We start from the raw sequence: 23,816 nt of genomic DNA, 5'->3' as shown, positions 1-23,816 counted from the left end.
CAACACTGAAATAGACTACAGCTTGCCTTACACTCGCTAAGTGCTGGTAAGAAAGTCGGTCCAGTTGCTCTTGTCCACTCCTGGGGTCTACACTAATGTCACTGTCAGACACAGAGGGACAGGGGTGGGAGCGGGGGAGGTGTTCAGTGGGTCAGGACGGCAAAAAGGCATTGAGAATCTATCCACAGTCTGTCCTCCCAGCCAGAGGAGCGTGGCCTTCACCATGGTCATCTCTTAGCTGCCAGACTGTGTTAACCGCCTGAGACTGTGGGCATTCATTCCCTCACACATCTGGACCCCCTCAACCCCACCCTTCCAAGTCCTGTGCCCTATCATCCCCCCCCCCCCCCTGCTCCCCATCCCAAGTCAAATTCCAAGGCCAGAGCCATGGTGGCCTTTCTGGGGGGGCAGCAGGAAGAGGATGGAGAGGTGACTGCAGTGACAGGGTTATGGTGGTGCACGTGGCCCGGTCGGCGTGGTGATGTGGGGCCCGTCCTGAGGCCAGAGGTTCACCACCACAACCTGGAAGACCCCTGGGCCCCTGGTAGAGACCGGAAGAACAAAGGGGAGGGGGCACCAGAACAGGAAGAAGACGAGTAAGCAGCCTCGTGCAGGAGGGTGGACCTGGAGCTGCCCGCGGGGGCCGGCCCCGGTCTATCTGTCGTTGAGCTGTGGAGAGCCAGTACCATCCTCCTCCTCCTCCTTGTCGTCCTTCATGCCTTTCAGTCTCTGCCGGGCAAAGTCCTCAAACACAATGTCGTCGTCGCTGGTGGGAAAGACAAGGGAAACGGGGAGGTGTTTGCAGGGCAGGGAGGGGAGGCGTCCTCAGGGGGGTCAGAGGGCCAGCGTGCCGATGGGACTGACACTGAGTCGGTGGGCTGACCCTGGGCAGAAAGGCCTGCCAGGCTGCACACCCGGTCACATCTGGCCTCCAGCCCGTTGTGGACACAGCAGAGGAAGGCATACGTCTGCCCTTCGTGCCTACAGGCTGAAAAGTGACCCGGTTCTTGAGGCGCTGGGGCGGGTGTAGCTGGGCTGGGGCCAGAGGACGAACCCACTCCCACGGTGAGAGGCCAGGCCACCAGCAGGTCCACAGCACACTCTGGGTTCCCCAAGAACAGGCCCAAGGAACCCACCCACCCCCCTAAAGAACTCCCTCAGGAAGCATTTCGGTTTCTGCACAGGAAGGAGCGGTTGACTTACTGGGAGAGAAAACCGTGAAGGCCCTTTCTCCAGCAAAGTGCCGGCTCACGTTCTACCTGAGGGGTCTTGGAGAGGAAGGGTTTGGGGGGGTACAAAATCTAAACAGGGGGCAGAGGAAGGGAGGGTGGGGGAAGGGGGTGCCTGAGTGGGTTTTCAGGACTAAGCACTGCTTTCAAGAACAATGAGTTCCCTTCTACTATGAAACAGGTCCACTTAGGCCCACCCGAGTCCTCTGTCCCCCAGAATTCAGCCAGCGGTGTGGGGGTGTTCTCCTGGGGTGTCTTGAAATCCCACATCCCAAATATCTCCTGGGAGACAAGGGAAGAGTGGGTTTGGAGCTGGAACGAGAAAGCTGGTTTGCCCTGGAGGTGGTTCATGATGTTGGCCCAGGTCCTCCCCCTCTGGCAACTGCCCGGTGAGCCGGTGGCCTTTGGCCGCAGGGAAATCCACATCAGGCCTCAGGAGTCAGAAGCAATAAGAACCTTCCCCACCTCATTGCCTGATTTCACTGGTTGGGCCTGGGTGGGACATGAGAGCCCCAGCCCAGGGCCATGAACCAGCCCTGTGTGAGCCAAGCAGGTGCTGTGGACAGACTGATGGACGTGCAAAGGATGAGGGAAGAAGACAAACCCCACCGAGGCAGGAGGAAGGGAAGCAGGCATGGAGGGTCCTTCAAGTCACATGCAGGCAAGCGGCTTGCTCAAGAGGCAGCAGAGGTGGCTCTCAGCAGACATGGTTAGCCCAGCTGCTCCTCGGGGGTTAATAAGCACATATGCAAATGACCCTGTTGCCCCACCCACCACCCAACCTCCGCTCCCCAGACATCTGCAGGCAAGGTTTGGCTTACTTTGTGTCAAGTTCTATGAGGTTGGTATCTACGGGCGCCTCGTTCTCTGGAACTAAACACAGGATGGGCAGGCACCCATGGGTTAGTGTGAGTGGGTATGGGGACACAGGTCCCCGCCCCAGAACAACCAAGCTAAGATGAGGAGGATAATGGAAGAAGGGAGTGGGGAAGGAAGGCTGGTCCCTGGTCTCAGAAATACCCCAGAACTTCCTAAAGGCAGATGAGAGGCTCCGGGAGGGTCCCCGAGGCTCCCTGCATCCCCAGGAGAAGGAACAGCCTCCGGACCCTGCTCCTGCGGGCTTATTTCCAATGTGACGTAGCTTCGTGTCTTCCATGCATCTCTTTCCCCTACTCTAAAACAACCACTTTTTTTCACATTTTCACATCCCTGAATTTGGGGTGTTTTTATAATCAACAGCATTGCATAGTCTAGTTGTGGGAACATTTTTCTTTCTTTGTGGAACATACTATGTAACGTCTCTTTGACTGAAATAGTCTTCAGGAAGTATGACCAATCTGGAATCTCTTGGAAAAACTACGGGAATGGTGTCCAGGGGCCACCTTACCCACGGAGCCCTTTCTCCTACATCTGGATGGCCAGTGGGGCCCCTCTACTCCCAGCCTCCCCCCTCCACCCCACCTCCCAATAGAGAGCAGAGCCAGACCTTTCTGTCTCCTAGGGAGTTAAATGTAAATAGGAGTGTGGGCCTCACAAAAGATCCTGGGGAGCCGGGGAAGAGGGGTGGCCCTGGGCTAAAGGCTGACCCAGAGGGAAGTGGGGTGATGGGAAAACATGGCAGCTGATAGAGAAAGGGGTCGGCTATCTGGAAACCCCCACCCCGGTGACCCACAGATCCTGCTCACCTTCCCGTTGTGGGGGCTCCTCTTTGGGCTTGGGGTGCATTAGGGTGAAGGGCAGTTCCACGGCCACGTCACTGAAACAGAGACCCAGACCCGGTGAGCCTTGAGCCCAGTCTGTGGTTGTGAGACTCAACGCCCTGTCAGTTTGAGGACGGGGGCGGGTTTTATGGTCAGAAGAGGTAGCTCTGGGCGGAGAGGTAGGAAATCCTGCCTCAGAGCCTGGTTCTCTGAGCCTCAGTCTCTCTGGAAGTTGACCTGGGAGACCTCTTCTCCTGGGCTCCAAAAAGAATGGAAACCTCCCCTTTCCTGAGAAGGATCCCTGGATTCCCACGAGCTGGGAGGAGCCACGGGGATGGGAAGAGGATGGCTGAGGACGGTGTGTGCATCTTGGTCCCTGGTGGTTCCAGAGGTGGCAAGGGGTCCTGGCAACCTCCAATCACCACAGCCATCGTGACACCGCCCTTCCCAACTTCCTGGTGGGAACTCCCCTGACCCTCACTCCGTCCCGTCTCCCAACATCTCCAGGAGGCTCCACTGAAAGTGCTCAGGTGGCCCTCGCCCCCTGCCATCTCCAAGATGCACGGCTGAGGTCAGTTCAACCAAATTCAGGTTGGATGGAACCCCGGCCCTGGGGCCATCTGCATTGTGCCTAGAGGCTTAAAGCCGAGCGGGGATGGAGGCTGGGGCAGTGGGGAGGTGCTGTCACCAGCCAGTGCTTCTGACAGACAGGATAATAACAAGACCAGATACGAACGTGACGCTGACTCTGCCAAGGACTACCCTAGGGCCGTGGTCGGCAAACTGCGGCTCGAGAGCCACATGCGGCTCTTTGGCCCCTTGAGTGTGGCTCTTCCACAAAATACCACGGCCTGGGTGAGTCTATTTTGAGGAAGTGGCGTTAGAAGAAGTTTAAGTGTAAAAAATTTGGCTCTCAAAAGAAATCTCAATCGTTGCACTGTTGATATTTGGCTCTGTTGACTAATGAGTTTGCCGACCGCTGGGCTAGAGCAACTCTAATCTTCACAACCATGCTATTCCTGCACCCAATGGACAGGTTGGGAAACTGAGGCACCAGGAGTAAAAGTGTCTTCCCCAAGGGCACGCAGCCATTACTGGGAAGTGATAGACAGGAGTCTGACTCCCTGATTCACAGCCTCAACCACTGAGTGAACCCAGCTCAGAACTGAGGTGATTTCCGCCCACCTTCTCCTCTCCACTCTGACAAAAGCAGCCCTGAGGCTCCTCCTCTCAGCTTGGGGGAAGGGGGGGGGGGTCACCTAGGAGGCCCTGCCAACTGTGAGCACTGCCAGGCACAGCCTCACCTCACTGGCCTTGCTGCCCAGGGCCCTGCTAGGAGGGAGAAGGGACAGGGACACAGAGGGGACAGACGGCCAGAAAGGTCTGTTCCGCCAGCCCCACCACTCAGTTGGCAGCGCTTCACGTCTTTAAGTCTCACGGAGCTCATCTGGAAAACGGGGACAGCAGCGCCCGCGTTCTAGAACCACTAGAACTTCCAGGAGATGGTGCAGGCACAAGGCTCCGTTAGACAGGGAAGTGTGTGCCTGTCCAAACCAAGACTTCCCCTCACTCAGCAAGAACATGGCGGTTTCATAAGGCCGTTGAAACAATGTGGCTCTCACGCCCGGCCGGCATGGCTCAGTGGTTGAACTTCAACCGATGAGCTAGAAGGTCACGGTTGATCCCCAGTCAGGGCACATGCCTGGGTGGCAGGCTCCATCCCCAGTGTGGGGCGTGCAGGAGGCAGCCAATCAATGATTCTCTCTCATCATTGATGTTTCTCTCTCTCTCTCCCTCTCCCTTCCTCTCTGAAATCAATAAAAATATCTTTTAAAAATAGAAATAAATAACTTGGCTTTTTTTTTCCCCCCTCTTGTTGCTTCCAAATAGGGATTGCTTTTCCAGGTGCACTGGGAAGATCTCAGAATGGAAGCTGGTGGAAGACCAAGTCGGCAGCCTTCACTCAGGCCGTACAGGACACAGATGGGAGAATCCGGACCTTACCCTTCCACCAGACCCTGAGTGACCGAGGGCAGGGGTTGTGATGACCCCTCTCTGGAACCTCAGCACCCCGCACGAGGCGGGCACAAGGCTGGGTTCAGGAAATCTTGACTGAAATGCGTTGAATGGAACTGAACTGAGTTGAATTTCCCCTCGCCAAATGGACTGATTTCTTGGGGCGAGCAATATTGCCATCTTGTGGCAGAAGGAGGCAAAACCACTGCGTTGGGGACGTACGCTTTTGTGGAAGGTATGTGGATCCAGCCGGTGACCAGGGAGTCTTGCCTACCAAGGCAGATCTCCACAGGGCCTCTCCTTAGCAACCCTCGGCCAGCCAGCAGTTCTTTCTCAGGAGTGCACAAGTTGGAAAGCCACGAAGCTGGCGTTTCCTCAAAACATTCTATAATGCAGACGAATTGGGAGCTGCTCCCTACATCGGCAAAGGTGGCCGTGCTGTCTGCAAAGGCCCTTGTCGCTTGGGCAGCCTGAGGTTTTCAAAGGGAGAACTGCAGCCTCCCGGACTCACGGGAGAGGGCTCCAGTCCCAATGCATGCCCGAGCCTGGCGACTGAAAGTGACCGGTAAGATTCCTTACAACCGCGTGCCCTGCAGCTCGGAAAGGTGGGTCAGTCAGGTCCAAGGGAGGGACTTTACCTGGACGCAAGATCTCCCAACAGGCTGGGTGGGTCAGAGGAGGCGGGAGGAGTGGTCAGGAGAGAGTTCAGAGGAAGAAAACAGAAAGCATGTTCATTCACCACCTCTGCTGCCCTGGGACTCACGCCCACCCACCCCTGCGGGGCTGTGGCTGCTCTTTCGGGGACACACAGACGGCATTCGCCCTTCCCCGGGGGCTGAGATCCGGTCAGGCTCAGCCACACCCCCTACAAGGCCTCGCTGAGCCCCAGGATCCATGTCTGCAGAGGAGACATGAAAATTAACCACAGAGCCTCCTGGGAGGCCTCTCTGGTGAAGGAAGCATTTGGGAGTCACCGAGGATTTCTCCAGGAAGCAGCTCGAGGCAGCCTGGGTCCTGCTAGAGTCACAGGACGTGGGGCCCGGGTTTGCGGTTCTGAGAGGTTCTAGAATTTGCGGTTAGTGCTCCCCGCTGCCACCTGCATGAGGCATTATTCTCGTAATAAAGGGGACTGACATCTAATGTTATTAGCTTTCCACCCTTTTTGTAGAAACGCGTGAATTAGAAAAATATCCCTGTGGCAACTCTCTAAATCCAAATCAGAAATCTAGGTCTATAACCCCACGTGGGTCCAACATGCGGGGGAAGGTGGTTCTTTCTGAGCGCCCCCTGCCCCAGACTGTGCTCCAGGGCAGGGAACATTCTGGCCCACTGCCATGACCCCACCCCCTGCCACCCCCATGACCTGAGATTAGGCGGGGAGACTGCAGGACATGTCTGGGGCACTGTTTGGGCTTCTGTTTCTCCATCTGAAAGTGGGAACGTCAGAACACCCCCAATCCAGCTGTGCGAGTCTCGGCCCCTTTAGCCATTTCCCCAGCAGATCAGCATGGGCATGAGTGGGGGTGGGTGCTGCACCCTCAGGTAGGATGAGAGGCATAGAACCCCCTGGACACCCACAGCATAGACTCTGGGACGCCTCCCCCCCCACCCATGAGCCCGGGGATGGGGGGGATAGGGATGGGGGAGATAGGGGATGGGGGAGGAGAAGGAGGGATGAATGGGAGGGGCAAGGAAGGGGCTGAAGGCCTCTGAAGCAAGAGAGGGGCAGGGGGCAGGGGAGGGAGAAGGGGAGCAGGAAGGAAGAAGAGAGGGAGCAGGACGCCCTGGAGCTTGGTTCACCCTCCAAGGCCCTCCAAGTGGATGCAGCTACGAAGCCCAGCCAACAGGCAGGACGGGGCAGCAGGCTGCAGGTGGGCAGGGCACGCCTCTGTGCGCCGAGGGTCCTGGCGGGACTGGAGCACTCACCCGCCCCGGGACACCACCAGCTTCACTTTCACTTTGTAGGAAACGATGATGCCCAGGATCTCTCTGTTGGCTCCTTCCCTCAACCTGCAAGGCGACAGGGGAGCCGGTCCATGGAGACCACTGGGTGGGCAAGACGGGGCAGGGTGGGGGGAGAAGCCACCTGTCCCTCTCCTGGGCCACTCAGCGGCCAGGAGCGAGCAGGGCAATGTGTGAGAACGGCAAGCGCTGCCTGCGGGGGTGGGATCTGGGGAAGGAATGACCGTAGGGCAGGGAATCCCTGCCTTTGAGGAGCACCCCACACCTGCCCTCCTCCCTCCAGCCCTCCCAACCCCCTCCTCATTCGTCCTCTCTTGCTGGGACCATTCCAGGAGCTCCCTCCCTCCCTCCCTTGCAGCCTCACTGTGCCTCAGGGACAACCCCATCTGACTGAAGGCACCAGGTTAGGGTTTGCGGCCTCGCAGGAAGCCTCTCCAGGATGCTCCCCCCCAAGCAAGAGCACAGCACTCAGGGGCCTTGGTCTGGGGCCCATCCTGTCTCTGGGTCATTCCTGGATCATGGTGGGGGGAGCAAAGGGACAGCTTCCCTGGCCATTTAAGCTCCCGAGGATGGTCCCTGGACCACGCTTGGGAGGAGGTTAACCCAGGCCTTGTGCTGGCACTGGTGGGGCCAAGGCGGTGTGGACCCCCCCCCTCCCCCCCCCCTCCCCCCCCCCCGGCGGGTCCTCACAGGGTGCTGGAGGCCAGGTTCGTGTCTTCGTGCTTGAGCTTCCCATCCAGGGCCAGGCCCCTCTTCTCTCGGTTGTTGGCCAGGAAGGGGGTCAGCGTGTAGACCTTGCAGAACGTTGAGCTGGGTGCCACCGTGTCACTGGGGAGAAGGGAGGCAGGTGTAGAAATGGCCCCCGGAGCCAACCCCAGCCCAGCCGGGACATCTCCAAGACCACAGAGTGACATTTTTAAAATGTTTTTTTTAGTTACAGACATACTGATTGCTATTCCATGTACATAGACCCACACATATAGGACAAATGAAACGAAATGCAACTACTCAAAAATGTACATGCAGGGTCAGGAGAAAAAACAACATGTCTTCCAATAGGAGCATCTACTTCTTCCAGGTGAGAAGAAATGTTTCACTTGAGATCTTTCTTCTTTCCTTAGCTGCTAACAAGCTTGGAACAAAGTTCCATGCTCAATCCTAATAGCTCTCCTCAAACCTAGATTTTGTAAAAAATAATTATTCTCTACCCTCCCATACAACCCCTTCTACTCAATGAGCTGGATTGTTCCTTTATCAGACTAGAAACACTGGGTACCAAGTGCCTTAACCTCTTTGCTTTGGCTGTTAGGAAACTCAGAACAAGTATCTCACTTCAATATAAGTTTCAGGTACAATATCATTATGACTGAAGTTCCCTTATATTCATTAGCTCTTATTTTGTTATTCTATTTTATTTTATTTTTTTTATTGACTTCAGAGAGGAAGGGAAAGGGAGAGAGAGAGAGAAACATCAATGATGAGAGAAGATCATTGATTGGCTGCCTCCTGCACATCCCACACTGGGGACCGAGCCCACAACCCGGGCATGTGCCCTGACCGGGAATCTCCTGGTTCATAGGTCGATGCTCAGCCACTGAGCCATACCAGCTGGGCTGTCATTCTAGTGTTAGTGGGTCTTTTCCTTGGCTGTAGCATGCACGTTCTTGCAGCTAAATCGAGTGGATGTTTTTTAAAGGCTGCTCAGGTTCATCTACCAGGAGTGGCGCGGAAGTCTGAGGCCCAGCGCCCTGCCAGAGGCCTCTGGACCTGTCAGTGGACCCAGGGTTTCTCTTCCCACCCAATCCCATGTGCCCACGGCTGGCCTTCTGCTCACTTACTCGGCCTCTTCCATGGCCACGGGGCACTTGTACTGGGCTGTGTTGAAAAGGCAGATGTCTGCATACTGGCGCACTGGGGAGGGAGAGGGAAACGAGGCGGTGTGAGTCCGGGGGGGCAGCTCCCAGGCATCCTAGGCTCCTCCCCTGAGTTGGGGATGTTTAGCCCCAGGCAATGGCCAGAGCCCCCTGGGGGCTTCCACAGGAGACCGCCCCCCTCTGCCACCCAAAGGGCAGCCCAAACACACCCATCCCTTCCATAACCAACATCTCCCCCTCGGGGACAGCTTTGCCCCGGACCCAGGGAACCCTGAGAGGAGGCGGCTTACACAGTGAACTCGTTCCCTGGCCATAAGCAGCCTCAAAAGCCTTACTCTTCGGCTGAGAGCAGCCCTGGGCTTCCCTGCAGCCAGGCGTTATTCACAAGGCTGTTCGCGAGGGAGGCGAGAGCCTTCGGCTACCCCCTGTCCTTGGGAGGAGTCCCTCTTGCCCGCCCCCCCGGGCTGGCCCTCTGCCTGGGGTACCCGAGATCTTGATCTTCTTCACCGTCTTGTTGGTGTTGTTGGTGACATGGACATTGACGCTGATGGGTTCTCCGTGGTAATAGATCTGGGAGGCGTGAGAAGGGAGAAGGGTTGGATGGGAGGACATCAAAGCTCTAGAGTGGGGGAGGCAGAAGAGGACACACACACACACATCTCCTGGGGCTCCCCAGACCTTGGCCACTCTGACACTGGCCCCTAGTTCATCAGCCCCTTCCCGCTGATGCTAAGCCACCAGGCATGTTAGACTTCAGTTCCTTTGTGGGGCCTTGAGAGAATATTAAATCAGAAGGTGATATTCCTGGGCTCCACTCCTGGCTTAGCACCAGAAACAATAATGACACTCAGAACGAGAGTGGTGGGGACTTGGACAGGCTGCCTAAGCCTCAGCTTCCCCCTCTGGACAATGGGGGAGCTGGCCTAGGTGATGGCGTGCCAAGTCCCGGCCAGCTCTGGCTGCCTGGAATTTGAGACACAGGAGGGTCTAGAAGAAGCAGGAATAAGGTGGGGAAGGGTCGGGAGCACTGAGGAACCAGCTCTGAATCCTTACTGAAGGACCTCAGCGTGAATCTTGCCCCAAGAACTTGCCTTCAGCTGTTCTCAGACAGGAGAAGGGATGCTCACAGCTCAAGGGTGGATGGGGGTGTGGGGAGATGACCAGGACCCAGGACCCTTTGGGAGGTACACTGATTTCTGAAGTCAATCACACCCTTCAGGCTCATGCCACCTCTTCTGCCACCCCTTAGGTCCCAAGAGGTTTCCCCAAACCCCCAAAGGAAATCTCAGGTCCCCTGCGCCCTGCGCTCCTAGAGTTGGGGGTAGAAGCTCCTACAGAGGAGTCCTGAGGCCATGAAAGAGCTGGGATCTGAGGCTCCAGCGTGGTCGAGCAGCTCTCTTCCCTCTGCCCCCCCCCCCTGTCCCTTCCCCCAATTCTGAGCCGCCTACCTCCTTATCCAGGGAGGCCTCTAGATGCAGGGGCTTGTCCGACATGAGGAACTGCCTGGTGGTCTCGGCTGTGGGCTGGGGGCCAGGCCTCTCCGGGGCATACTGGACCTTCCTGATCACCAGGCGCACAGAATTCCTAGTGGAGACGGCAGAGCGAATGATGACCAGAGTCCCCTGCCTCCACCCCCTTTCCTTGCAATCCTCACATCCTTCTCCTGCTCAAGAGACTAACTGCCATCGCTCCCCACGGCCTCAGACTCCAGTCCAAACTGCAGAGATTGGCATGGGGGCCTGGTCGCCATCTGGCCCTCCTCCGTCTGTCCCAGCCACCCCCACCTCCGCACCATCATCCCGGACGTCCTATCTAGTCATTTCTCTGAAGCTGCTCTCGCACTGGGGCCCCACCTATAAGACCCTCTTTCCACTGCTTCTGCCCTCGTGTGCGTTCATCTTCAAGGCCCAGCTAAATGCCTCCTCTTCCAGGAAGCCTTCCTGGATCTACCCACTTGGATCCTCTCATGGTCTGAACCCCCACAACATCAGAGCCGAACCACCCCACGGCAGCACGTCATGTGGGTTTGTCTTGGTAGCACGTCCTGCATTCCTTGTGTCATCTGATAGTGTAAGCTCCTTAAAGACAGAAATTTTTGTCTAAATCGTTCACTGCTGTATTCTCAGCACCTGTGACAGTGTCTGCCGTCTAACAAACGCCTGCTAACTACCTATTAAATAAAAATATGCAGGGAACGTGGACCCTGTGAAGAAATGGGGCCTTGAAGAGGAGGCGGGGTCAGTGACGGGGCATGGACTCAGTCAGGGGGTGCAGGCCAAGGAAGAGGATAAAGACTCAGTGAGGGAGAGGAGGCCCAGAGACAAGATGGGGCTCGATGAAGGTGACTGGGGCTCAGGGTGGAACAAGGACAGGGGGGACAAGGGGCTCGGTGAGGCAGTCTCCATGACAGGTTAGATATGCTGGCACCCCCATTTCTCAGATAAGCCACCTCCATCCCCTGGAACCAGATAGCCAGGGTGAAAGTCCTCGCTCTCCCCTTACTAACTGACCTTGAGTACACTGACCTCTGTGTCTCAGTTCCTCATCTGGAAAACAGTAACAGTAGCAGGACCACTCTCTTAGGGTAAGCTATGAGGATTAAATTAGTTCGGGCATGTCCATCACTTCGAATACTGTCCAGCACTTAATAAATCTTTGATAAATGATAGCTGCTATATCATTATTAGTAGTCAGGACTTAAATGCCCCATTGATGGTGAGGTGAGGGCGGTGGCTCTCAACGCTGCTCCTCTTTCTTGCTCTGATCAGGCTCCACCCAAATCCACACCCCACCCCCTTTTCTCTGGGGACAGAAAAGCAAGGAAGAAGGGTCCCATTTCTCTCCCCAACACACACACACACCCACACACACACACACACACACACACAAGTTGCCCAGGCAGGAGATGCCTGCAATACACCTACAGCCACCAGGTGGCGCACTGAGCCCACTCCCTGAGAGATTGCAGTGCCTTCAGCCCGCCTCCTGTAGGAAATGTCCCAGTGGGGTGCATCTGAGTTGGGGCTGAGGAAGCCCACCCCACAGTCAGGGCCGGCTGTTTGGGGCTGCCAGCCTGGGCTCTCTGTCTGCCCGGGTTGTGCCCCTCCAGGAGAATACTTCCCGTCTCTGAGACGTGAGCTGACCTCCCCTGCCTTTCCCCTGGGTGCCTTCACTTCCTCCACTTCCCTCCCTTGCTTCGAAGCCTCCATTGACACCCACCACCACCACCACCTGCTGCGGATGGCCTCCCAGGAGGAGAATTGGGAAACGGGGCCCAGGAAGGCCTGGGAATCACTAAGCTCACTATTTTAACACAGTCTGGATTTCAGGGGGTTTCCAAAACAAAGGAAAAAATAAAATAAAATAAAATCTGGAGGGGACGAGACTAGAGGCAGGGAGATGGAGGAAGCAGGTGCAATGGTGTAAAGAAAACAATGCCGAGGCCTGAGCCAGGGCAAGTGAGCCGCCTCCTCCAGGAAGCCCTCCACGGCCCGCCGGCCTTCCGGAGTGCCCTCCTCGGAGCTCCCAAAGCTGGACTGTGTGGGCCCCTCCCAGAACACTTCCGGGTATTGTCACTTATCTCTTCTGACGCTCCAGCCGGCCTCCCTCGCTCTGCCAGCAGGCAGCCCACACCCCCGCCAGGAGCCGCGCCCCTCTTTCTCACCGCTTGTGGATCTTCTCCTCCAGGTTCTCTGCACAGAAGGCTTTGACTTCATAGTCCACACCACAGGCCTGTGGGGAAGGGGTCACTGACCACAGGGCCCTGGAGCGAGCAGGGTCCCCAGAGCGTGGCCAGCCACCCTCTCATTTTACAAAGGAGGATGCCGGCACGGGAGCCCGAGCTCCCACAGCCCAACAGCCCCTCGGTCTGGCCCCAGGGCCGTGCTGCCTCCTTCTGTGGCTGCCACCTGACCTTCTCACAGAGCCGTTCCCCAGCGCCCCCGATACAGGGACTCCCCAAGCACCCGCACGGGGCTCTGTTCTCCAGGCTCCTGCCTCGCCTGGGTGGCCGTCCTCACCAGGGCAGCCGCCCAGACATACAACAGGAGCCTCAGTGCCCCGTGTGGGAGCACCTCCGGGTGCAGACCGGGCACTGGGTGCCTTGGCTCGGGGCCTCACTCCACCCTCCCAGCCACGCGGGGAGCACATCCTGTTATCTCCCTTGTGCAGAGGAGGAAACGGGCTCAGAGGTCTGGGGCCTGGGACACTTCTGGTGCCACTTCCCTCTCAGAGAGATGCTCCCTCGGGGGTGGCCCACCTTCCCTGTGTCTTCCGGCCCCGGCTGCAACGTCACCGAGCATGGGAGGTTCGGAGGGATCTGTTAAGAGGACAGACAGAATACAGACAGAATGAGCCTCCTGTCACATTCCCCACTTCCCTCCCCATGGGCCCCACCCCCACCCACAGGCATCAGACCAGGGGCCCCCACGGACAGGCAAGTCTCTTCCATCAGACCAGGGGCCCCCACGGACAGGCATGTCTCTTCCATCAGACCAGGGGCTCCAGAGGACAGACCGTGTCTCCGCCATCAGACCTCCCCAAGCCACACCCCAAAGGGGCTGCAGGAAAGCCAAGGACGTCAGTGCTTTGTTTGTATCTAAAGGGTTTAGCCTAGCCCAGTCTTCACAGAACAGCAGACAGAGAGTTTTCCATGATGTCTACTGTGGCGGGCAGAATAATGGCCCCAAAGATGTCTGCATCCTAATCCCCCAAACCCGTGACTTTGTTACCTTACGTGGCAGAAGGGACTTTAAGGATGTGGTTAAGTTAAGGATCTTGGGCCAGGGTCCTTAAGGGTGAAAGCAGGAAGCCGAAGAGAGCCAGTCAGCATCCGTGATGGGATGTGAGACTGACTCCACATGGGGGGTGGGGGGAGGCTGCGAGCCAAGGAATGTGGGCGGTCTCCAGAAGCTGGAAAAGGCAAGGGAAGGACCCTGCCCCGGAGCCTCCAGAAAGCACGCATCCCTGCTGACACCTTGGTTTTAGCCCGGGGAGGCCTGTGACCTCCAGGACGTTAAGGTAGTAATCGGCGAGTTTCACTGCCACCGGGTTTGTGGTGTTTGGTTACCGCAGCCACGGGAAACCAATACGTGCATGACGGGGAGGATGATCCGTACCCTCCCCCCTTCTCTAGCCCTCCAAGAGAGCAAGGAGATTTCACCCCCTTACAGAAACAGAGTCTGAGAAACAGGGCATTGTAAAACCCGGAATCTCGGAGTCCCGGAATGGAAAGATGGCCGAGCCAGGAAATCCACTACTTGCCATCCCTCGTTGGGGAGCCGGGCAAGTGGGCAGCCAGCCTGAGGCAGGAGAGGGCCTTGTAGTGAGTGACCCAGGGGGGAGAAAGGGCTCCTTCTGTCTCTGCAGCTCCCTCCACCTCCTCCCCCACCCCCACCCCCCCCCCCCACCCCCGTGACCTGGAACCAGGAGGGTCTGGGGAGTGGCTCGGAGGTAAGAGACGTGACAGTGCACCACGTCCCACCCTCCCCTGGGGACCAGGTGACTGGAGCTGCTGCCCCCAGGCACCCGCCCAGAGGGCTTCCTATAGGTGGGGCTGCTGAACGGGGCCCGGGGGGCTGGCAGTCGCTGACCTCAAAGGTGAAGGGGTAGGCGTGCTCGCCCAGCTTCTTGATGAGGCGCTCCTGCAGCCGGGTCAGGGGCTTCTTGTCCTCGGGGGCCGGCGGGAAGGACTGCACGTTGGCCACAAACAGGTCCTTGCGAAAGGTCAGGCCCAGGACATCCAGGTCCTCCCGGCCGTAGCGGAAGGCGCAGGTCAGTGTCACGTAGACTGTGGGAGCAGGGGGCACTGAGGGGGCGGCCGGGGGGGGGGGCAGCAGACAAGCCCCCCACGGCAGCAGCTGTCGCCCTGAGATGGAGACAACTGGAGGCCACGGGTCTGTCCCCAAGTTCCCATGGCGGGGAGGGCCGCACTGCCCTTGGGACAGGGGCATGGGGTGCCTGGAAGCGGGGCTCCTGGAGGAGGTGGGGGCCGACTGCTGGATCGGTCCTGTCCTCCACCCCCACCCGACTCCAGCCCAGGGCATGTGGTGGGCACAGGTGCGGAGGGCGGAGGAGGGGAAACAAGCGCTGGGTGGCATCCAGAAGGCAGGGGGTCGTCTCCCAGCCTGACCTCTGCCTCCTGTCTGCCTGCTCACCTTGGACACCCCCTTCACTCCCCCCTGCAATCAACTCTCTCTCATGTAAAATGACTCCAACTGCTGCCCTGTTCCCCACCCATCCTGGCGATCCTCGTGGTGAATTGAGGTGGAATGCCCAGGGTTCCCCCAGGTGGGCATGGGGCGGGGGGCGCCTGCTCGGATGCGCGTTGGGGCCGTGGAGGGAAGGACGGCGGGGATGGGCGGGGAGAGGCAGTATCATTGGCTGCTGTCCCGCCTGGGAGTCAGGGAGGCCCCGACTGGAGGCTGGGGGGCTGGGGGAGAGGAGGCCTCTGGCCAGGCGGGGTGGGGCCCTCACCTCTCCTCTCCTTGAGGTACTCGGGATCCACCAGGACCACGCCATCTGGAGGAAGGACAGCGAGTTGAGCAGACCCTCCCAATGTGACCTCTCAAACCCCTAAGCCCCAAACACCGAGCCAAGCCCAAGCCCAAACCCAAAGCAGCAGTCTGTCCGAAAGCAGCAGGAGAGAAACGGGGACACCAGCGCCGGGGGACGGCACCCCGCTCCCGCCTCCCGCCCCAGGCTGGCCCTTCAGACCCCGCGGGGGCTCGGGCAGTTTCCTGGCCTCTCCCTCTCTTCATCTGCTATAACCAGCCGGTCCGGAGCCCCCTTCTAGGGTGTCACCGGGAATTTAGACGTTGTGGGTTGTAGGAAGGCCGTGGGGTACATCTTCCCTGTACTCTGAACCCCTCCCTCCGCAGCCCCGGGCAGCAGCCCTGATCAGACCCCTGGCTCCCTCCGCTGGGAAGCGTGAACAGCCTCACTGAGCAGCCAAATGAGGCAAAAATGGCCTCCTCTGCGCTCCGGTCAGGCTTTGCCATGAAATGAATCCTGCATCAAACTGAGGAACAATGTTAGCTTTCGGAGCTTCTGGGGCCTGGGATTTGCAGATCGGGTTTGTGATGCGGTTGGACCTGCCCCGCGGGGCTCCGTGAGGACGGGCTGAGTTAATACGTACAAAGCACTGAGCGGTGGCGGGCATGGGGGCACCGCGGAGAATGTCCCAAGGCCTGGCCCAGCCAGACACAAAGGACGTCGTCTCTCCCAGAACCCCCCAGGAGGCCGGGCCACCCCCCTGCCTCCCATCCCCAGAGTCACCTCTGGCCGAACTCGACCCAGCTATAGGCCCTGAACAAGCTAACGTCTCCCTCTGCCCACCCCCTGCCCTGCCCCGCCCGCACCCCCACCTCCCGCTGCCCCCACAGCGGGCCTCTCAGGGCGTCTGAGAGGGAGTGCCCACATCTGGAAGTGAGTGCCCACAGGGCCTAGGTCCCACCCCAATGCCGGGCAGGTCCGAGGGAGAGCTGGCCCGGAAGTCCCGCCCCTCCCCGAGCCTGCCCTGCATCTTCCCTCCTTTTACTGAGGGCATTCCTAGGTGCCTGGGCACCAGGGCTCAGTGGCCCATCAGTGCAGAGGGCACCCCCGTGAGGGCACTCCTTCCAGCCAGGCGTCAGGGAAGGCTCTCTGGGGACCAAAGCGGTCACCAGGTCTTAAAGGGCAAGTGAGGGTCAGCCAGAGACGACCAAGGGGCACTGCAGGCAGTTCTCTGGGACCCCAGGGCCCAGCGCAGGGCTGGCATGAGGCCGGCGCTCTTGCGGACACTTGCTGCCCAGCTCTCAGGGTGCCGGCGTGCTGCCCCTCCTGCTGCCCCCCCCCCCCCCGCCCCCGGCTCTGTGCCACCTCTGCTGCCCTCCCTCCGAGGCCGCTGGGTCCGAAGCTGTGCCTTGAGGCAGGCCACAGGTGGACTGGGGTGCTTGCCCACGGCCTCCAAGGGACCAGTTCAGGAAGGAGATGCCAATGGCAGAGGGGACACTGAGCTTCGCAGCACACAACACAGTGTCCCCAGACAGAGTGGGGAAGAAGAGTGGGGCATCCTGCTCTGGGCAGAAAGGGGGGACCTGGACCGGAGCTGACCTCTCTGCAGCCTCGAGGCTCTGCTCACCCGCTCCCGACCCAGGGCCCCCCAGGCCTCCTGCCCCAACGGCACAGGGTCTTCCTCTCAGAGAGCTGAAGCCTGCGCTCCCATCTGGGCCCCGTCACCACGCGGTCAGCTCGCTCCGGCCCTCCTGGCCCGGGGCAGCCTCCGGGTGTGAAGACAGAGGCCCCCGTCCCCGGATTCCCCCCCGAACAGCACATCCCAGCTTCCTCACCGGGACGTGGTCACATGCAGTCCCAGGGCCCATCCTTCCAAGCGGCCACCTCCACCTGCCTCACTTTCGTTTGCTCATGTGTTTCTTTAAAAATATCCTTTAACCTCTCTGTCCCCATGTGTCCAATAGGAGTAATTTGGGGCCTCCCTCCCCCCAGCAGTTATGGGAAGGCAGTGAGGTGAAAGCTATGTTAGAATCCTAACCAGGGGTCACGGTGCCTTCCCAGGGGAACGCTTAGCGATATCTAGAAACACTCTATGTCCTCCCGGGCTGGGGTCCTCCTGGGGTCTCCTGGGTGGAGGCCAGGGATACTGCTAAATACCCTACAGTGCCCAGGACAGCCTCGGCAACAGAGTATTAGCCAACCTACAATGTCACGCGTGCAGAGGTTGAGGAGCCCTGACCGAGAATAAGACGTTGGAAGGTGTCTCAGGCCCTGGGAGGACCTGAGTCCGTGAGAACAGTCTCCATTTCAGAAGCCCCACGGTTTTCCGTCCGTCTCCCAGCCCTCGCCACCAGGGGGCAGCAGAGCAAAGGTTCCTCAGAGCCAGCCTGTGGGGTTTGAGTCCAGGACCCTTGACCTACAAGCTCCGTGACCTGGAGCAAGTCACTTAACCTCTCTGGGTCTGGTCTCTCTGTCTGTAAAGCTGGGGTAATAACAGTAGCGACCCCTGGTGTCTGGCAGAAGCCTTACAGAGTAAGGGGTGGCTGCTGCCCTCCTCATCCTCATCCTGCATTATCATCAGGATGCCTTCCCTGCGTCTCACCTCAGTCCGTCCCACGTGGCCCTCAGCTAAGGGGAAAGTAGCTGCTCCGTCAGTGTTTCCTGACGGATGCAGGAAGCTTCTCACACCCCATTCCTGGCGCCAGAGGCCTGAGGGCTGTTATTGGGCTGCGTGAACGCACACTTTTCTGGAAGGGGCCTGGCCAGGCCCACTCCCCCCAGTGCCTGCCTCCCTGGCCTCCAGAGACTCACCCACAGGGTCCACGAGGTCCACGTGGTCCACAAAGTCCCGCTTTCCCAGGTAGACGGTGAGCTGGGGAGGAGAGGCACAAGGTTACGTGAGCAGCTGTGGGCCCGGAGAACACACTCCTGTAAAGCCACTGGCCCTCGCCCTGGAGAAAACCTTGGGAGCTGCCCTTGAAGTGCCTAGGCCCACCCCTAACCCTCACTGAAACCCTGATTGGCCTTGCGCTTGAGCCCCAGCCCCAATACCAAGAATAGCAAACCCTGGTGCAGTTTGGAAAGCACCTACTCAACCCGAACTCCTACGAAGAGGTTGCCATTGTTTCCATTTTACGGATGGGGACACTGAGCTCTGGAGAGATCTCGCCCAGCACCCCTGAGGGTGGAGCCGCGGCCGCGGCAGAGGTCTGCTAAGCCGGAGTCCTGGGCGCATCTCCGAGAGGCCAGGGGAACCCGGAGCAGGGATGCCAGTGTGAAGCTCTGAACACTGAGTCCCACACAGTCTGGCAGAAACCCACTCAGGCAAGGTGTTGGAGCAGCGAGGGATCCGCAGCTGGCGCCCCACGCGGTAGCCATCCTTCAGGGAAGACCCCGGGCTAGAATCCAGAGGGTCATCCTGGACACTTCCTGCTCCTCCACAACCCCGAAATCCTCACAGTGCACCCCTCCTTTCCCTCCTTTCTGTTCCGACAGCCACTCCTGCCTGGACTGCGCCCCAGCCGCTCCATGGTCTGCCGCCTGCAGCCGCACACCCCTCCTCAGCCAGCCTGGCCCTCCTAAAACGCTAATCTGACGATGCTATTCCCATCTGAAAACCCTTTAATGGCTCCTCAGTGCCCAGAGGTAAGATGACAAATGGGTTTCATCCAAATGCCAACTCTGATCGATAGGCAGGAGCGCCTGGGGCCCTGGGCTGAGACAGAACCTGGGATGGAATCCTGGCTCAGCAGGAAAGGTGACTGACTGGTGGTGTCTGCTGCGCTAGCATGCGAGGTGCCATTCGCCAGCCAGGGCGGAGTCCCAGCCGCTAAGCCTGCCCCCAGACTCCGCAGGACCCAGCCCTGCAGCCTCCCCCACCTCAGCTCCTGCTCCCTTGGCCTCCTTCTGGGCACTCAGATGCAACCGCCACGGTCCCCCCCACACGCCCTGTGATGTCCGTGCGTGCCCAGATGCTCTCTGCACCCTGCCTTGCCTGGAAACCACACCTCCTGGGGGCAGCCGTCCCTGACCACGGGGCTGGGTCCCGCAGCCCCTGGACAGCCCTTTACCTCCTATCTGCCCCTTTAAATGGAAAATGATCACTTGTCATGTCTGCCTACCCCCTCTGGCTGTGGGTGGCTCGGGCTGTGCCTTATTTATCTCCATCTACCCTCCCCAATCCCCACCCACTGGCTGGGGCCCGACATGAATGATGTCAGTAATATCTATCTGCCGTGAGAGGAAAGCAGGACAGAGCCGGGGGCGTGTGAGAAGAAAGAAAGCAGGGCAGGCGCGGGGAGCTGCCCCTGTGACCTAAATGACACGAAGGTTCAGCAGAGAGGCTCCGGCTGCTCACCCCGGGGGAAGCAGTGCCCTGAGGCCCTTGGACGTACTCCAGTGGCTGCACTCACGCTGAAGTCTCTCTGGGGTTGGCTGCGTCTCCCCACCCCAGAGCAGGGGCTCCTTAAAGTCCAGGGGAGTTGTACCACCATGAGGTTGGATAATACTCTGTTGCCAGGGTGCTGGGCGAGATCTCTCCAGAGCTCAGTGTCCCCAACCGCAGACAGAAAGACTCCCAAGGAGACCCCTCCCCCTGCGGCGAAGGCTCCTAAAGGCCTCCCAGGAGGGTGTGCGGGGTCCTGCATGGTCCGTGGACGTGCCCAGGAGAGGGTGAGAGCTCGGGGTCAGGGAGGAGCTGGGGTGCAGCTGTTGCAGACTCACCTTTCCATTTGGGCTCGCCTTCTTGAACACCCTGTGGAGAGAAAGAGGGTTAGCATGTCCCACCCAGGGGAAGGCCCTGCAGGACCCAGGACAAGGGGCCTGGAGTGGTTTTTCAGGCACCGTCTAAGCCTTGAGAGCCAGAACAGTGCCCAGCATAGTCAGACCTCGCCATCGCCATCCTCACCCCCCACCCAAGCCACTGTTATTGCCATGATAGCTCTCCGGGGCTCTCCGTGAACTCCGCCCAGTTCACACAGAGGACAAGTCTTGTCGGAGTGTCTGCCCTGCCTCCTTCACCTCCCAGCATCAACTCCCACTTGTCTCCCTCCCTCCTCCAGCCACGGGGCCTCCTGGCTGTTCCTCCAACACACAGGGTGGCTCCTGCCTCAGGGCCTTCGCTCTGGCAGTCCCCTCCCTGGGGCACGCTCCCCCACAGATCTGCTGGCCCAGCCTGAAGTGCGGGTCTTCGCCCTGTGCCCCGCGCCACACTCCCACTCCTTCTCTCTCTCTGCTTTTCCTTTCTCCACAGCACTCACTTCAACCTACTCCATTCCATCACTCCTGGTCACATGTGTGCCTGTCCACTCTGCTAACGTGTCAGCTCCACCCGGGCTGGCATCTCTGTCTCCCTTCTTCCCTGATGTGTCCCGAGCGCCTAGAGGAGTCACCTAGTGGGTGTTGAAGGGCAGGTAGCAAGGACCCAGTAAATATTAGTTGAGTGGGTGAACGAATGAACTAGTGAAGGAATTAGCTGAGAAACTGAGGCCCAGGAAAGGGAAGGGATGTGCCCCTGGCCACACAGCAAGAGAGGCCTGGCCCCAGACTCCGCCGAGTGCTCACTCTGCCTTCCGGAGCACACTGCCGTCTGCGGCAGCTCCCCTGCCCTCCGCCCCGCAGCTGGGTGTGGGAGCCTGAGCCCCCCTCAACTCTCCCCCATCACTGAGCCCCAGGAATGCTCAGAGTAATGTTGGGAGGGAGGGAAGAAAAGTGAGAGATAGAGGCAGAGACCCGGGGGATAAGAGAACATGTTGGAGGAGGGAGAGGGCAGGACAGAGACATGGCCTGGCAGGTGTGAAAATAAAAATGGAATTAGAGCCCTAGCCGGTTTGGCTCAGTGGATAAGAGCATCAGCCTATTGACTGAAGGGTCCCAGGTTCGATTCCAGTCAAGGGCACATACCTCAGTTGCAACCTCGATCCCTGGCCCTGGCACATGCCGGAGGCAACCAACCAATCGATGTGTCTCTCTCACATCGATGTTTCTCTCTCTCCCCCTCTCCCTTCCACTATTTATAAAAAAAAGTCAATGGAAAATTATCCTTGGATGAGGATTTTTTAAAAGGAATTAGAAATGAAGAGAAAACAAAAAACAGAAAGAGGGAGAGAGGAACAGTCAGAAGCAGAGAGAGATGCAGCAGACTCAGGGCAATGGAGCAGGCCCACACACAGCCAAGGGGGATGGCACAGCCCAAATCCCTCCCCAGGAGCAGGAGACCCAGCAGGCATCCAGGGCCCGGCAGGGTGAGGCCACCGTGTCACAGCACAGTCATCCTTCCAAAAAGGGGAGTTACCACCATAGCCCCGCCCCCCACACCTACCCCTTATTCTGGGGCTCAGGGGACCACAGATGAGTCTGAGTTTGGCTTGCAAGGAAGGGCCTGGCACATTCCTCCCCCACCTCCCCTAGGAGTTCTGAGCTTTTCTCCTCCTCATAAATATTTATCAGTATTTGGAGTGTGAAGATGCCACAGTCAGCTGGAGTGTAATAACTGCTAAAGTGATAAAAAAAAAAAAAAAAAAAAAAAGAATTCAGATCACATGGTTTGAACTAGCAGCTCCCAAGTTGGGCTGGACCTGCAGAGGGGACCAGACATCCCTTAGAGAGGGACAGTGGCATCCTGGGCACAGAAGGGGGCTGAGGCCAGGCTGAGGTGATAAAAAAGGGAGGAAGGGAGTTAGGAAGAAACTCGCATTTGCTAAGTGCCCAGTTAACTGTTTCTCCTGACAGCACTGTAAAATGCGCATTATCACCTCTATTTTATAGATGATAAATGAGGGGTTCAGAGAGATGGAGTAACTTGCCCAGGAGCACACAGCAAGCCAGGGGCTCTGTCGGGATTCAGACCCAGTTCTGCTGTCTGCCTCTAGAAGCTGGGTCCTTCCTATCAACCCTGCTGCTTTCTACAGCAGGTGCTTTTATCCCGATCAGAAACAGAAAAGAGGGGACATGTGGGCAAGGCAGGGAAGGGGAAGAAAGGAAAGGGCCATTGAAGGTGAGGAGGAGAAAGAGGGTGCCGAGAGGCAGGCAGCATGGCCAGTGGCGGGGGATGCTCGGTCACTAGCTCCGTCAGCCCCTCACGCCACCCCTCAGGGAGCTAGGCTGCCGATGGTTTCCTCAAACAACAGCAGCAGCTGCCCACGACCTGAGAGCATGTTATGGGCTAGACATGTCTCCAAGTGTTCTTCCAAACACACTGCCGATCCTTCAACAATCCCATTTCCGAGATGAAAAAACTGAGGGTCAGGCAGGCGAACTGTGGCTATGTTTCCACCCTGTCACACCACCAAGCCCTCCCTGACGCAACTCCACCAGCTTCCTGACCCCAGTGCTGTCAGCAGAGGGCCTCTGTGGGGGTGCGTCCAGGCCACGGGACCCCCACGTGTGCAGCACCACACAGAAGGCTTCTGCCTGTCCGCTTTGAAGAGCAAACACCAACGCACAAGACTGCGATCGAAGCCAAACTTCCAGACTGTGGGATGGCTGCGTCTGGTTTACCCTCCCCCACCCCACCCCCACCCCCACCCCCACCCCGAGTCCCGTCTATGGCCCACAAGCCCGGTTCTCAGAGTCACAGCCAGGTCCCATACAGAAAACTCCAGGGGTGCTCCAGCTGATTAAGGCTCACTGGAGACAAGGAACAGAAACCCACCGAGGGTAGCCCTGGAAAAGGAGGAGGGGGGATGATAAGGAGACAAAAATCTCACGGGAAGAATGCGCCGGCAGGATGCACTGGTGCTGGAGCCGGGATCAGGGAAGCCATCAGCCTCAGACGGTTGCTCTCTCTCTCCACCTCTCCCTCCGGGGCTGCCTGTTCTCCCGGCTGCACTGCTCTCTGTGCGGCTGCCCCATTGTCTCTGTGGACCAACTCTCTCTGCTTACTCGGGGCTTTTCTGCTCTTCCATCACTTTGGCTTGCATCTGGCTCTCACTCTGACCCTCTTCCTACTCTGCCTCTCACTCACTTCCCACTGTTAACTGCTGAGTGGCCCAATTCCAATTCCCAGGAGAGAAATTTCATTGGCCAACTTTGGTCAGGTGTCCCATGCCCGGGCCAATCAGCTCTACCTAGGGTGTGCCATATGGTGGTCCATGAGACATGGGCAGAAGAAAGTCGATAGAGCAATGTTTTTCAAACCAAGGATCTCAACCCATTAGATGATAATGAAATCAACTTAATGAACTGCCACCAGCACTTTGCTTTTGTTGGTTTAATGGAATAGAATGTATAAGCATGAGGTACCGGTAGCATATAGATATTACTATATTTACCAATACTCCATCCCCCTCCAAATCCAGGCAAATTTCTGCCGTCCTATGAAGTTAGGCATGCCCATGTGGCTTGCTCTAGCTAAAGAATCAGGAGTAGAAGCGGCACATCTCATTTCTAGGCAGAGCATTTAAGGGCTGGTGCATGTCCACTGTATTCGTTTTTCTTGGAGGCAGGTCAACTCTCCATGAACCAGGATGTTGGCTTCTCCAGATAGCCCCATCCCCACCTGTTGATCAACTTTACACTAATATTCTGCTGCTGTTCCGTGAACC

At 58.3% G+C, this 23,816-nt stretch overlaps 1 protein-coding gene across 1 annotated transcript in view; it reads right to left on the bottom strand.

Moving 5' to 3' along the window:
* Positions 1–364: 364 nt before the first annotated feature.
* Positions 365–23,816, bottom strand: part of ARRB1 (arrestin beta 1) — a 67,228-nt gene continuing 43,776 nt past the window's right edge. The window contains exons 2-16 of the mRNA XM_008149982.3: positions 19,996–20,026; positions 18,085–18,145; positions 15,256–15,300; positions 14,373–14,569; positions 13,040–13,099; positions 12,446–12,513; positions 10,230–10,365; positions 9,267–9,351; positions 8,746–8,818; positions 7,598–7,735; positions 6,872–6,955; positions 5,584–5,607; positions 2,915–2,985; positions 2,051–2,102; positions 365–766 (exon numbers count right to left, since the gene is read on the bottom strand). Of these exons, the coding sequence (XP_008148204.1) occupies positions 655–766; positions 2,051–2,102; positions 2,915–2,985; positions 5,584–5,607; positions 6,872–6,955; positions 7,598–7,735; positions 8,746–8,818; positions 9,267–9,351; positions 10,230–10,365; positions 12,446–12,513; positions 13,040–13,099; positions 14,373–14,569; positions 15,256–15,300; positions 18,085–18,145; positions 19,996–20,026 (1,237 nt within the window). The 3' untranslated portion in view covers positions 365–654. The remainder of the gene's footprint in view (positions 767–2,050; positions 2,103–2,914; positions 2,986–5,583; positions 5,608–6,871; positions 6,956–7,597; positions 7,736–8,745; positions 8,819–9,266; positions 9,352–10,229; positions 10,366–12,445; positions 12,514–13,039; positions 13,100–14,372; positions 14,570–15,255; positions 15,301–18,084; positions 18,146–19,995; positions 20,027–23,816) is intronic.

This window comes from Eptesicus fuscus, chromosome 13 (assembly GCF_027574615.1).
Source record: "Eptesicus fuscus isolate TK198812 chromosome 13, DD_ASM_mEF_20220401, whole genome shotgun sequence".
Classification (NCBI taxonomy): domain Eukaryota; kingdom Metazoa; phylum Chordata; class Mammalia; order Chiroptera; family Vespertilionidae; genus Eptesicus; species Eptesicus fuscus.
This window is presented reverse-complemented; position numbering and strand designations above follow the sequence as displayed.